Here is a 12,702-nt window from a genome sequence, read left to right as displayed (position 1 = left end):
GTCAGGGGGGAGGAGGGAGGGAGGGAGGGAGGGAGCTGCTGCGGGGCCATAAAGCTCCGAGTTTCAAGGTTGGGAAGCTGCAGTTTCCAGCATGACGTCCCTGCGAAGTGAGGGGGCCCCGGGGGGCCAGGGGGGCCCGGGGGGAGTGTACTGCAGACTGGTGGAGCAGGAGGCGTCGAACTGGGACCTGGAGGGAGCAGGAGCGGAGCCGAGCGGTGAGACACGCACTTCACATGGAACGCGCGCGAGGGAGCGGGGATCTCGCGACCGCGCAGTGGGGGCGGTCAATAAGAGCAACGGCAACAACAGCAACAACAACAACAACAACAACAACAACAGCTGCAACAACAACAACATGGTGTTGCACCCTTATAGATAAATACACATATAGATATGAATATGAATATGTACAGTTTGCGTTTTTCTGTGTCAGTAAACTGTGATGAATCATGTAAAAGCAATGATTAATTGTATTTCACCAGTGACTGGTTAAACAATGTCACCTCAAACAAACAACTACATGAAGACATTGTTCTGAGGGAGGGAGCGAACCTACGGTGGCCCTGAGGGCTCAACACACTGCAGCTCAAGAAATCATCTGCACCAATATGTCACATGCACAGGAAGTACAACCACATTAACAGCATTAAAGTGGCATGTGGATGAAGCGAGGTAGTGTTTGGGATAATACAGCACAGTATACAACAGTACGGCGCAGCAATACGGCATCACGAACAACCCTGAACAGTGAGACAGTATGCGGTACAGTATGCTACATACAGTACAGTAGGTAGTGGAGCCTGTGTGTGTGGCTCAGTGAGGACCCCTGGTGAGGTCAGCGTTGACAGTTCTGACGGCTTGCGGGAAAAAACTCTGTCTCTTGCTCCACCACAGCAGCTGGAACAGTCTGTTGTTGGGCTGATAAGGATCCTTCATGACCCTGCAGCTCTGCTACTACACCTCGTGGTGTATAAGTCCTTAGTTTTGCTGACATTCAGGTGGAGGCTGTTGTCCTGGCACCAGAGTGACAGGTCAGCCACCTCCTCGCGGTAGGCCTTCTCATCGCAGTCGGTGATCAGGCCACCACCACAGCAGTGTCGTCAGCAAACTTGATGATGGTGTTGGAGCTGGACCTGGCCACACAGTCATGTGTGTACAGGGAGTACAGTAGGGGGCTGAGGACGCAGCCCTGGGGGGATCCTGTATTCATGGTGAGGGAGCTTGACATGTGCCTCCCCACCCTGACTACCTGGGGGCGGGCTGTGAGGAAGTCCAGGATCCAGGCACACAGCGGAGCATTCCGTCCGAGCTCCTTCAGCTTGACAGCCAGTCTGGTGGGAACTATGGTGTTGAAAGCTGAACTATAATCAATGAACAGCATTCTCACATAGGCCCCCTTCTGGCCATCCAGGTGCGTGAGCGTGGTGTGCAGTACCTGGGAGACCGCGTCATCAGTGGATCTGTTCTGCCGGTACGCAAACTGCAACGGGTCCAAGGTGCGCGGGAGGGAGGCGCAGATATAATCCTGGATCAGCCTCTCGAAACACTTCATGACCACCGAGGTGCCATCTTCGGCACAGGAACGACGGTGGACCTCTTGAAGCAGGACGGGACCACTGATTCAGCCAGGGAGATGTTGAATATTGTAGTGAACACCGAAGCTAGCTGGTTAGCACAGGTCTTCAGTACTCGTCCAGATATGCCATCTGGGCCCGCAGCTTTCCTGGTGTTCACCCGCATCAAAGCCCTCCTGACCTCGTGCACGGACACTGAGAGTGCGCGCTCATCCCCAGCGGTGTAACTCCAATTAGCCGGCGAGCTAGCGGTGCTGTTGCCAGACTCAAACCGCGCATAAAAGAAGTTCAGTTCATTGGCTAGGGAGGCGTCCACACTCGTGGCTGGGGAGGAGCTTGTAGTTTGTCATAGTCTGCAGCCCCTGCCACAAGCGTCTGGCGTCTTGCTCCACGCCCGTTTAGCGTCCCTCACCGCCCTCCCCAGATTGTACGACGCCGCTTTGTAATCGTCCATATTTCCGGATACAAGACCGTCGTTGTAAGCGGCCTTGCAAGCATTCAGAGCACCAAGGATGGGTTTATCGACCCACGACTTCCTTGGTTCGAAAATATTCAAACTTTCACCGTGGGAACGATGCTGTCCGCTTACGTAGCCACAAAGCTCACCGCTACGTCCAAAAACTCACTGACGTCACTTGAACCTGATTGGAACATGTCCCAGTCTACGTCAGTCAGAGCGTCCTGAAGCGCAGCCTCCGATTGGTCCGTCCACCGCTTCACTTCCCTCGTCACCACCAGTTCTCGCACGATGAGAGGCCTGTAAACAGGAACCAGCGAGATCGTGGCGTGATCTGATTTCCCGAAAGCAGGGAGCGAGACGGTCTTGAATCCCTTCTTGTAAAGTGTGTAGCAGTGGTCCAAAGTTCTATCTCCCCTGGTGGCACACGTGATGTGTTGGTAGAAATTAGGCAGAACTTTTTTAAGGTTGGCCCTGTTAAAGTCCCCAGTCACCACCACAGCCGCGTCGGGATGTTTGTTTTGAAATCCGCACAACACATCGTGCAGAACCGACAGAGCTGTGTCGGTGTCCGCTTGCGGTGGGATATAAACGGCTGTAATGATGACCGTGCTGACCTCGGCTGGACGTATGGCTTCATCCGGCACCAGTGGGTTCAGCCATGTCTCCGTCAGACAGAGGACGCAACAGTTCCTCGTGTCTCGCTGGAATTTAATCCTCGCTCGAAGTTCATCCATCTTGTTCTCCAGGGACTGGACGTTGTCAAGAAGGATGCTTGGCAGAGGTGGACGTAAGGTTGCGTCCTCATTCTGACCCGAATGCCGCCTCGTTTACCTCGGTGCTTCCTCCGTGGGCCCGCTCGTGGAACAGCGGCTCCATTTTTGTTGCTGTTGTTGAGAGTGTTCCCGCGTAGGATTTCCGCCGGCCACTCTGCTTCCACAGATAAAAAGTCCCAAAGATGTTTGTTTAGGGAAATTTTTATATCCATGAGTGCATCGCGGTCGTATGAGGTAACTGCCGATCCTTTTTTGCGTATATTACGATAAAAACGGAAAAAAATACTAAAGTGTGCAAAAGTCGACCGGAGCGCCAGCTCAGGCGACCGCAGGGGGGCGGCGCCACTATTGCCTCTCAGCGAACAGGAAACAGGAAATACAAACACATTTACAGGAAATACAACAACATTAACAGGAAATACAACAACATTAACAGGAAATACAACCACATTAACAGGAAATACAACCACATTAAAAGGAAGTACAACCACATCAACAGGAAATACAACAACATTAACAGGAAATACAAACACATTAACAGGAAATACAACCACATTAACAGGAAATACAGCAACATTTACAGGAAATACAACCATATTAACAGGAAATACAATCCTCTCTCTTCCTCTCTCTCCAGTCTCCTCGGTCAGATTGCCCCCTGTGTCCAGGGGCCCCGGCCCCTTCAAACCAGCCTCCATCTGCCTGGCCGCGCTGTCTCTCATTCTGCTGGTCGCCATCATCGCCGTGGCAACTCACCGTGAGTACAAGGAGGCCAGAGGAGATCCGCCCAACATGGCCGCCTCACCTTCTCCTCCTCCTCCTCCTCCTCTTCCTCCTCCTCTTCCCCATCCTCTCCCTTCATAACTCATGATTCTGTGTGTTTCCTATTCTATCCACCTTCTACTCCACCTCCTTTTCTTCCCCCTCCACCTCCACCTCCACCTCCTCCTCCTAGATAAGGATACATCCGGTGGTGAAGGTGAGTTCCAGAAGCAGAAGCAGGAGGCCAACGTGACGGCCCTGACCGCAGCCCAGTCCAAACTACAGCAGGAGAACGCCAACCTGGTGGAGGAAAAGGCCCGCCTGGTGGAGGAGAGGGACCGCCTGGTGGAGGAAAAGGCCCGCCTGGTGGAGGAAAGGGACCGCCTGGGGGAGGAAAAGGCCCGCCTGGTGGAGGAGAGGGACCGCCTGGTGGAGGAAAAGGCCCGCCTGGTGGAGGAAAAGGCCCGCCTGGTGGAGGAGAGGGACCGCCTGGTGGAGGAAAAGGCCCGCCTGGTGGAGGAAAAGGCCCGCCTGGTGGAGGAGAGGGACCGCCTGGTGGAGGAAAAGGCCCGCCTGGTGGAGGAAAAGGCCCGCCTGGTGGAGGAGAGGGACCGCCTGGTGGAGGAAAAGGCCCGCCTGGTGGATAAACTAGCCAATCAGACCCTCACCACAGGTACAGTACCCGTCGCCTGGGGCTCCGTGGGACCGTCGGGCTGAAGTCACCGCCCAGTTGTGCAACGGCTCGACCGCACCGGACCTGGCAACCCGTGGAACCGCCCACGGTCGTCCCGAAACGCACTCGACACCACGAAGAAACTTGATGTCTTATTACTCATTCATGGCTCGTTGACCGTCGTACGTAATCGCCGACCCCTCTCTCCCTCTGCCTCGTTCTCTCCCCGTAACAGTCCCGCCCGCTCTGACCGCTCCGCCCTCCGTCGCCTGCCCCGAGGACTGGCTGCGGTTCCGCACCAGCTGCTACTACCTGTCACGCAGGTCCGACGACTGGAGCAGCAGCCAGACCTACTGCCAGCGCCAGGGAGGGCACCTGGCCATCGTCCTCACCGCGGAGGAGCAGGTGGGACTAGGCGCCGGCGGCGACGCCCCTGCAGGGGTCCAGGCCGACCGCAGCGGCAATTTCTGAAGATTTTGGTCTGAAATATTAACATGCGGATAAACTATTTCCTGGTAGACCTTCCTGTGGGACCTCCTTCCTCGGGGCCACTGGAACGCCTACTGGATCGGCGTCAGCGACGCGCACACGGAGGACGAGTGGAAGTGGGTGGACGGGACCACCCTGATTGGCGGGTAAGCTTTTAGCCTGGCACCCCCCTCCCCGCAATGCTGCCTCTCCGATGAGAGGAGCAGCATCCACTCCTCTCTGGTGGGAGGGTGGAGATCCAGCCTCGCCTCTGTCTCTTAATTCTGCGTCTCTGGTTGGAGGGTAGAGTTCTAGCCCCGCCCCCTTCAGTCAACTGTTGCTACTCTCAGCCTCTGACTGTGTGGTTGTCATATCCACGTAACTCATTTGGTTTTTCTTTGTCAGATTTCTTGAGATTTATCATCATTCCCAAAGTTTCGATTTTGGTTGTCGATCGTCGATATCGAGACGTCACAAAACATGGTCGTATCAGATTCGGCGGGGCGGGTGAAGTACCAGGGGCGTGTCCCGCACTGACGCCCTTTGCGCGGTGCTCTGCGTCGTCGGGGAAGCCGCTCGCGCTCCACAGGAGGCGCTTTGTTCAGGACCCGGTTCCGCTCGGTCGGCTCCCGGTCCCAGAGTTCGGTCCCGAACCGGCCGCCGTCCTTAGAACCCAGCGTCTCCTCTCCAGCCACCATCCAAAAAGACAATGTCCGCGCCAAAGGGACGCCATCGCCGCTTCAACTTCCTGTTTCCCTTTTGGCCGAAACATCACGCGGAACCTAAGGGTCGCACGTCCGCCGCCGCCGCCACCGCTGCCTCGTCCTGGTTTGCAGGATCTCCCAAACAGGTCGTTTGGGAGATGACAGGTTGCCGCCGGCAACAGGTCGTTTAACACCTTTATTAAAATTTGATGTGAAACTGAAATGACAAGTGCCCGGTCGCCCGGGGCAACCACATTTGGCCCACTTTCAACTCGTGGCGTCGCTGCTGTGTTATCACCCACTTTTCACATCTAAGAATCAGTGTGGTATACTGCTGTACATTACAATATCAAAACGTGGGTTTTAATTAGAAACAATCACGATCGCTCAATTATGAAGTGATTCAAATTCGGCAACCCAAAGCTTCTGCGTGCTTGGCAACTCGGCAACCGCTTCTGACAGTTAGAGGTAATGAACTGAAATAGACGTCCCGCTCATCATCACGTGACTTATCTTCCTGTTTTTCTTTTGTTTTTTTTTGCTGATTCTGCTTTTATTCTCCTGTATTTAAAGTGTTGTTTTTTTTTGTACTATTTCATTTTGTTTGTCGTAATTCATCTTTTCCTCCTGGTTTCTGTTCCTCTCTCTCTCTGCTGACGCTGGTGTTATTTTCAACCTGTCAGCCATTTGGGGATATTGCATTTTTCACTGTGTTTTTGGATGGATAAAGATGAGTCCGAATATAATTCAAATGTTATTATCATTAAAATGTCGAGTGGAGTCATTGAAAATGTTAACATTATGATTGTCAAATTATTTATTATTAAAATACTCATTATAAATACAGACAGTTTTGCAACATTATCATAAACACCATTTGATTAAAAATATGAACATTGATATTATTAAAATATTCATTATTCAAATATTACAACAACAAACAGACGATTCTATAAAATCAATGGATGAAATACATTTTAATTTAAATATTTTAATACGTCATTAATATAAAAAATTGCCACATATTCAGAACTATGGTTGTGGGCATAACATATGAATATGGATGGACATACTGTACGGGATGGATGAATATGTAAACAACAGCAGGGCGAGCTCACGCTTTGACTCTGCCCCCTCAGCTTCTGGGAGGACGGCGAGCCCAACAACCACATCGACGAGGACTGCGGCTACATAGTGAAGACCAGGAAGCTGGAGCGGGTGGCGCTGAAGAGCTGGTACGACGCCCCCTGCGGCATGGCCCGTGCCTTCATCTGCGAGAGAGAGATGTAGGCCTCCGCCCGCCACCTCCGCCCCTCCGCGAGGCCCGGGGGCGTCGGAGGACGGGGAGTCCGGGTCGGCGCCGTGAGACATCCGGGTTCTGGGCCGCACATTCAACCCTGCTACAAGTCGGTCTGTGGTTCTAACCGGTGGTGGTGGTGGCTCAATAGGGGGGTCGGGCTCCCCCTACTGAGCCACCTCCACCACTCCCCTTAGGGCGCCGCTGCCCCACAAAACATATACTTATCTTTTATGTCTGGTCACGTGTTCTGCTCATTTTTTAATCTTGTTTCCTGCCCGTGCTGGTGTTCAGCGGAGGGGGCGTGGCCTGGCCATCAGGTGACATATCGTGCCACTCTGATTGGCTGCCGCGGGGAAAAGCCTTGGCACCGCGAGCCAAACACTAACAGGAAGTCGGATCCACCCGGATGGCTTCGCCGGGTTAAGATGAAGCGGACGGAGCCGTTTGTGGAGTCAAAATGGAGGCAAAGCCACAGGCGACGCCTCCACCTGAACCCGAGCCTCCATCCCGTCGATGAAATGTGAGATGATCGACTGTGTATGTAAAGAAACCGCGAGAATGTCACTGTTTTGTACGTCTCCTCTGATGCAAATTTTACCACGACTCTACATTCGAATGTAGCGTTATAGTGAAAATGAGTGTGAATGCACACGGGTATATTCCTGCTCATTTCAGTCTTATTTCAATGAGAACCTCTCTCAGAGACTTTTTACTCAGCGTCATGTGAATGATCAGTGCTTTCTTTCACCACATTCCCTCTATTGGCACCTGTTGCCGTTTTGTGCCAGTAAATACATTTGATTACAAATAAAAGCATGGTCATCATGGTTCGTCACAGCACGTCAACTTTTACATGCTCTCAAATACTATCTTTTACTCTCCTCTGCATGGTCCGTGTTGTTGTTGTAGACTTGTAAATTAATTTCATTTGAAATAAAATATCATTGTAATTCATGGTAGAACATACAATAATATGCCTTATTAATCACTGAATAAACTTTTTTTTTTTTACTTTTCTCCTTCTTAATGCCTTTTTGCACAGTAGTGCCAAAGAAAGGACGTTAGAATTCTATGCCAGCCCTGCTTTGATGAACTCTCCATTCACTGATTAATTTATTCATTGAAATCATTCAAATATTTCATGTTTTGTTTTTCATTCCTTTTTGCTAAACCTTGTTTTATGATGTGCAGAGTTTTTGTTTGATAAGTTGATTTTACCTCAATGTTTGTTGACACAAAGTTCCTCCCGGACTCGCCCGTTGACATGTGGTTGAATACTTACTGACGGGATGGACCATCACAGCGGGGTGCACTTGCGGGCATTACATTACATTTCATCAATAAAACCGGTATTTTTAAAATTAAAGCTTACTTGTGGCTTCACTGGGATTGTAATTGTTCAGGTTTAGGTTTTGTTTGTTCCTTTAACTGCTCGTCTCGGTTGAGCATTACGCCCAAGTGTCTTTTAAAGACAATCCAGGAGCAGAAATGGTGGAAAAAGTTGTGGTTGAGGTAACTACGCAGTAATTATACAGTAATTACATGGTAATTACATCACATTAGGTCATTTAGGGACACTGTTTTACAAAGCGACTTACAGTAAGAACACAATTACACAGGATTCACGCAGTAATTAATTATTGTGTAAATACTTAGGTATTACACATAAATTACTAATTACACTGTTATAAATAAATGAATTTGTTATTACACGGTAATTCATGACATAGTAATTAGTGTATAATTTATTACTGTGTAAATACTGTGTAATTACACATAAATTAGTAATTACACTGTAATTAATTAATTAATTACCCAGTGTTGTTATAGTTTCAGCAGCTGTTGAGGTTGTAGTAAAGTTGTAGTAGCTGTAGATGGGAGATGTTTTAACTAGTGGTATTTACCAGGTTTGTTTCCTGGAGGTGAAAGGTCATCGATGACATGATACGTGTGATCGCTGAATCCAGTTGGACCTGGACACCGGACCCTTTTCTCTACTCTTCCGTACCTTTACTCTACACGTACCTCAATGTGACCTCTGTTCTACTCTACCTCCCTCTCCTCGACCTCTACCCTGCTGTACTTCTAACTCTATTCTACGCTACCCCAGCACAATCTCTTCTCCACCCCCTCTAGTCTCTACCTCTACTTTACCTCTACTCTACCTCTGTTCTATCTCTACTCTCATTGGGGTGGTAGCTCAGGCGGTAGAGTGGGTCGCTCCTCCTGGTGCCCCCAAAACAGCTGTGAGGTGGAGGCATGGACTCCACCAGACTCTGAAGGTGTCCTGTGGTATCTGGCACCAAGACGTTAGCAGCAGATCCTTTAAGTCCTGCAAGGTGGAGGTGGGCCCCCATGGATCGGGCTTGTTGTTCCAGCACATCCTACAGATGCTCCGTGGGATCGGACCCTAACCCCGCCCATCCACATGATGTAGAAGAAAAGGCGATTCATCAGACCTCCACCTTCTTCCATTGCTCCATGATCCAGTTGTGACACTCACGTGTCCATTGTAGGTGCTTTCAGGGGTGGACAGGGGTCAACATGGACACTGTGAGCTCCCATACGCAGCAAGCTGCCATGCACTGTGTGTTCTACACCTTTCTATCATAGCAACATTCACTGTTTCAACACTTTGTGCTACAGTAGCTCTTCTGTGGCATCGAACCAGACTGACTAGACCTGGCTCCCCACGTGCATCAATGAGCCTTGGGCCCCATGACCGGTTCACCGGTCGTCCTTCCTTGGATACTTTTGGTAGTAACCACTGCACAGCAGGAACAGCCACAAGACCTGTGCTTGTGGAGATGCTCTGACCCAGTCGTCCAGCATCACAATGTGCTCCTTGTCAAAGTGGCTCAGATCCTGACCACTCCCATTTTTCCTGCTTCCAACACATTAACTTCAAGCACTGACTGTTCACCTGCTGCCTAATATATCCCACCCCTATATATAATATATGAGCCCCAATTACCTAGACCCAGGACGACTCAAACTGTACCATCCCACCCCACGTACCCCCGACACCAAAATGAGGCCAGTGGCTGTTCCGGGGGATGCTGGGAGGGGTGTCCTGGCTGCTGGGCTGCTGGATGGTCGCAGCGGTGGCTGTTGGGTGGAACAGCTAGATGCAGGCGGTAACCCACGGTGGTTGCTGTGGCTGCTTCTCTTCCGATCGTCTGCCAGACCCCGTTGATGCTGCTGCTGCCAGTCGGGGGAGGGTTGATGCTGTGTCCCTTCTTCGTGCTGGAGAGTCCCTGTTCAGGGGCCAATGGGGCAGTTTCGCCTGCCACATGCCATCTGAGTGGCCTTTTGAGGGCCCTCCAGCACAGAGGCACAGACGATGGGGTTTCAAACACGCAGTTTATTGTACAGAGTGGGCTAGGTGGAACAAGCCCGAAGCAGAGGACAAGTGCTCCTCCTCTGGGTGAGTGTGGGGATGGAGATTTTACCTGTTGCCTGTTGATTTTACCAAGAGCCAGGTCAGGTGTGGCTGCTCAAACCACCCCCCCCCCCCCACACCACAATGCATATGCACGTACTCTTTGTATGTATGACCTTGAATGTATGATTGACCTAGAGTAAATGTTGTATGACAATGTATGTATGTGTCTATGTATTGAGAATAAAACCTTGAAGTTGCATAGCAACCGCTGACCCTTCAATTGTGAGAGGTCATCCATACATTCATGGTTATAAATACATACATTTATACACACACACACACACACATACATACATACACACATACATTCATACATACATACATACATACATACATGCATACATACATACATACATACGTACATACATACGTACATACATACGTACATACATACATACATACATACATACATACATACATACATACATTTATACACACACACACACATACATATGTACATACATACATACATACATACATATATACGTACATTCATACATACATACATACATACATACATACATTCATACATACATACATACATACATACATACATACATACATACATACATACATACATACATACATACTTGAAATGGAAATATTTTATTTGAATTTCCACCATGTTGCAGTTTTCCTGACACGTCAGTTGTTGAATAGAAGTCAAACAGGAACAATGACAGACGTTGTTGTTGTTGTTGTTGTTGTTGTTGTTGTTGTTACATTCATGTTCCTTTAGAATATAGAACCATCACGTGTTGAATATTCATACTGAAGCAAAGGAAGTGACCATGGTTGATGATGATTTATAATTATAACAATTAAACAACCTCAAGCTGCAAACTCCTCATGTCACGGCAGGGGTGTGAAACCCCTGGCCCCCGGTGCTTTCAGGCACCCCCAGTCAACATCACACGGTCTGGTACGGTCGTACCTCATTTTAAAACCATGAAGCCTAACCCTGGCAAATGAAAATGGCCGTCCTATTCATCAGCAGTTGACTATTAAAGAATAAAACATTCCCCCTCGACACCCTCCCTCGACGGGAGCGAAGGAGTAAAAGAACAAAGGTTGAATTTGAAAAAAAAACCAAATCGTCCCAATGTTAAAAGCAAACGTCACACTTCCTGTGCAGAGGTGAGGGAGTGGGCGGGGCCAAGGAGCCTCAAGCACGCTGACCAATCAGGCAGGCGGCAGCCTGAACGGGGGGGCGGGGCTTCAGCAAAACACCCGAATGTCGGAAGGGGAGGAAAATGTTTCTGATTTGTGTAGAAAAGTGAATTTAAATGAAAGTGAAGATAATTATGATGTAAATATTTACGACTGCAACAAAGAGGTAAAAGAAACATGAAGCAGAAGAACACTGGGCTAGCTGAAGAGGTGAGGGATCTAAGGCATCGCTGGAGAAGAGGAGGAAGAGGAGGAGGGAGAGGAGAGAGAGAGGGAGAGGGGGAGAGAGGAAGATGAGGAAGAGGAAGAGAGAGAAAGATGAGGAGAAAGGAGGATGAGGAGAGAGGAAGAGGGGGAGAGAGGAAGATGAGGAAGAGGAGAGAGAGAGAAAGAGGAGGAAAGAGGAGGAGGAAGAGGAGTGAGTAGGAGGAGAGAGGAAGATGAGGAAGAGCAGAGAGGAAGAGGAAGTGGGGGAGAGAGGAAGAGGAAAGGGGGGAGGAAAAGGAGAGAGAAAGAGGAGGAAAGAGGAGGAGGAAGAGGAGTGAGTAGGAGGAGAGAGGAAGATGAGGAAGAGCAGAGAGGAAGAGGAAGTGGGGGAGAGAGGAAGAGGAAAGGGGGGAGGAAAAGGAGAGAGAAAGAGGAGGAGGGAAGGCTGGGTCCGTCCTGGAGGAGGCGCAGTCTGGTGGCGTCCAGCTCAGTAGAAGAAGTACACTGTGAGGAGGAGATAGAAGTACACTGTGAGGAGGAGATAGAAGTACACTGTGAGGAGGAGATAGAAGTACACTGTGAGGAGGAGATAGAAGTACACTGTGAGGAGGAGATAGAAGTACACTGTGAGGAGGAGATAGAAGTACACTGTGAGGAGGAGATAGAAGTACAGTGAGGAGGAGATGGAAGTACACTGTGAGGAGGAGATATAAGTACACTGTGAGGAGGAGATATAAGTACACTGTGAGGAGGAGATATAAGTACACTGTGAGGAGGAGATATAAGTACACTGTGAGGAGGAGATATAAGTACACTGTGAGGAGGAGATATAAGTACACTGTGAGGAGGAGATGGAAGTACACTGTGAGGAGGAGATATAAGTACACTGTGAGGAGGAGATATAAGTACACTGTGAGGAGGAGATATAAGTACACTGTGAGGAGGAGATATAAGTACACTGTGAGGAGGAGATATAAGTACACTGTGAGGGGGAGATGAGCGTCATCAACAGTCACAACATTTATAAACTTTTGTCAAAAAAATATGATTTGAAAAGAAAAACAATGAGATTTTAAGGAAATTCGTCCGATCAACGTCCAGGTGCTTCTACAACCGTTCACGATGGAGGAGACACCAACAGGACGCTCCGCCCGTCCGCCTTGGAC

At 49.6% G+C, this 12,702-nt stretch overlaps 1 protein-coding gene across 1 annotated transcript; it reads left to right on the top strand.

The window, feature by feature from the left end:
- Positions 1-91: 91 nt before the first annotated feature.
- LOC307240288 (uncharacterized protein) lies at positions 92-8,080 on the top strand (the record flags this gene model as incomplete). Its single annotated transcript, XM_080014025.1, has 6 exons — positions 92-215; positions 3,445-3,564; positions 3,763-4,242; positions 4,478-4,647; positions 4,762-4,877; positions 6,554-8,080. 6 exons carry the CDS (start codon positions 92-94, stop codon positions 6,702-6,704), a joined length of 1,161 nt encoding a protein of 386 aa, XP_079870151.1. The 3' UTR covers positions 6,705-8,080.
- Between the last annotated feature and the right edge of the window lie 4,622 nt (positions 8,081-12,702).

This window comes from Zeus faber, assembly GCF_960531495.2.
Source record: "Zeus faber genome assembly, chromosome: 1".
NCBI classification, from domain to species: domain Eukaryota; kingdom Metazoa; phylum Chordata; class Actinopteri; order Zeiformes; family Zeidae; genus Zeus; species Zeus faber.
Note: the sequence above shows the minus strand (reverse complement) of the source record. Positions and strands in the feature narration are given on the sequence as shown.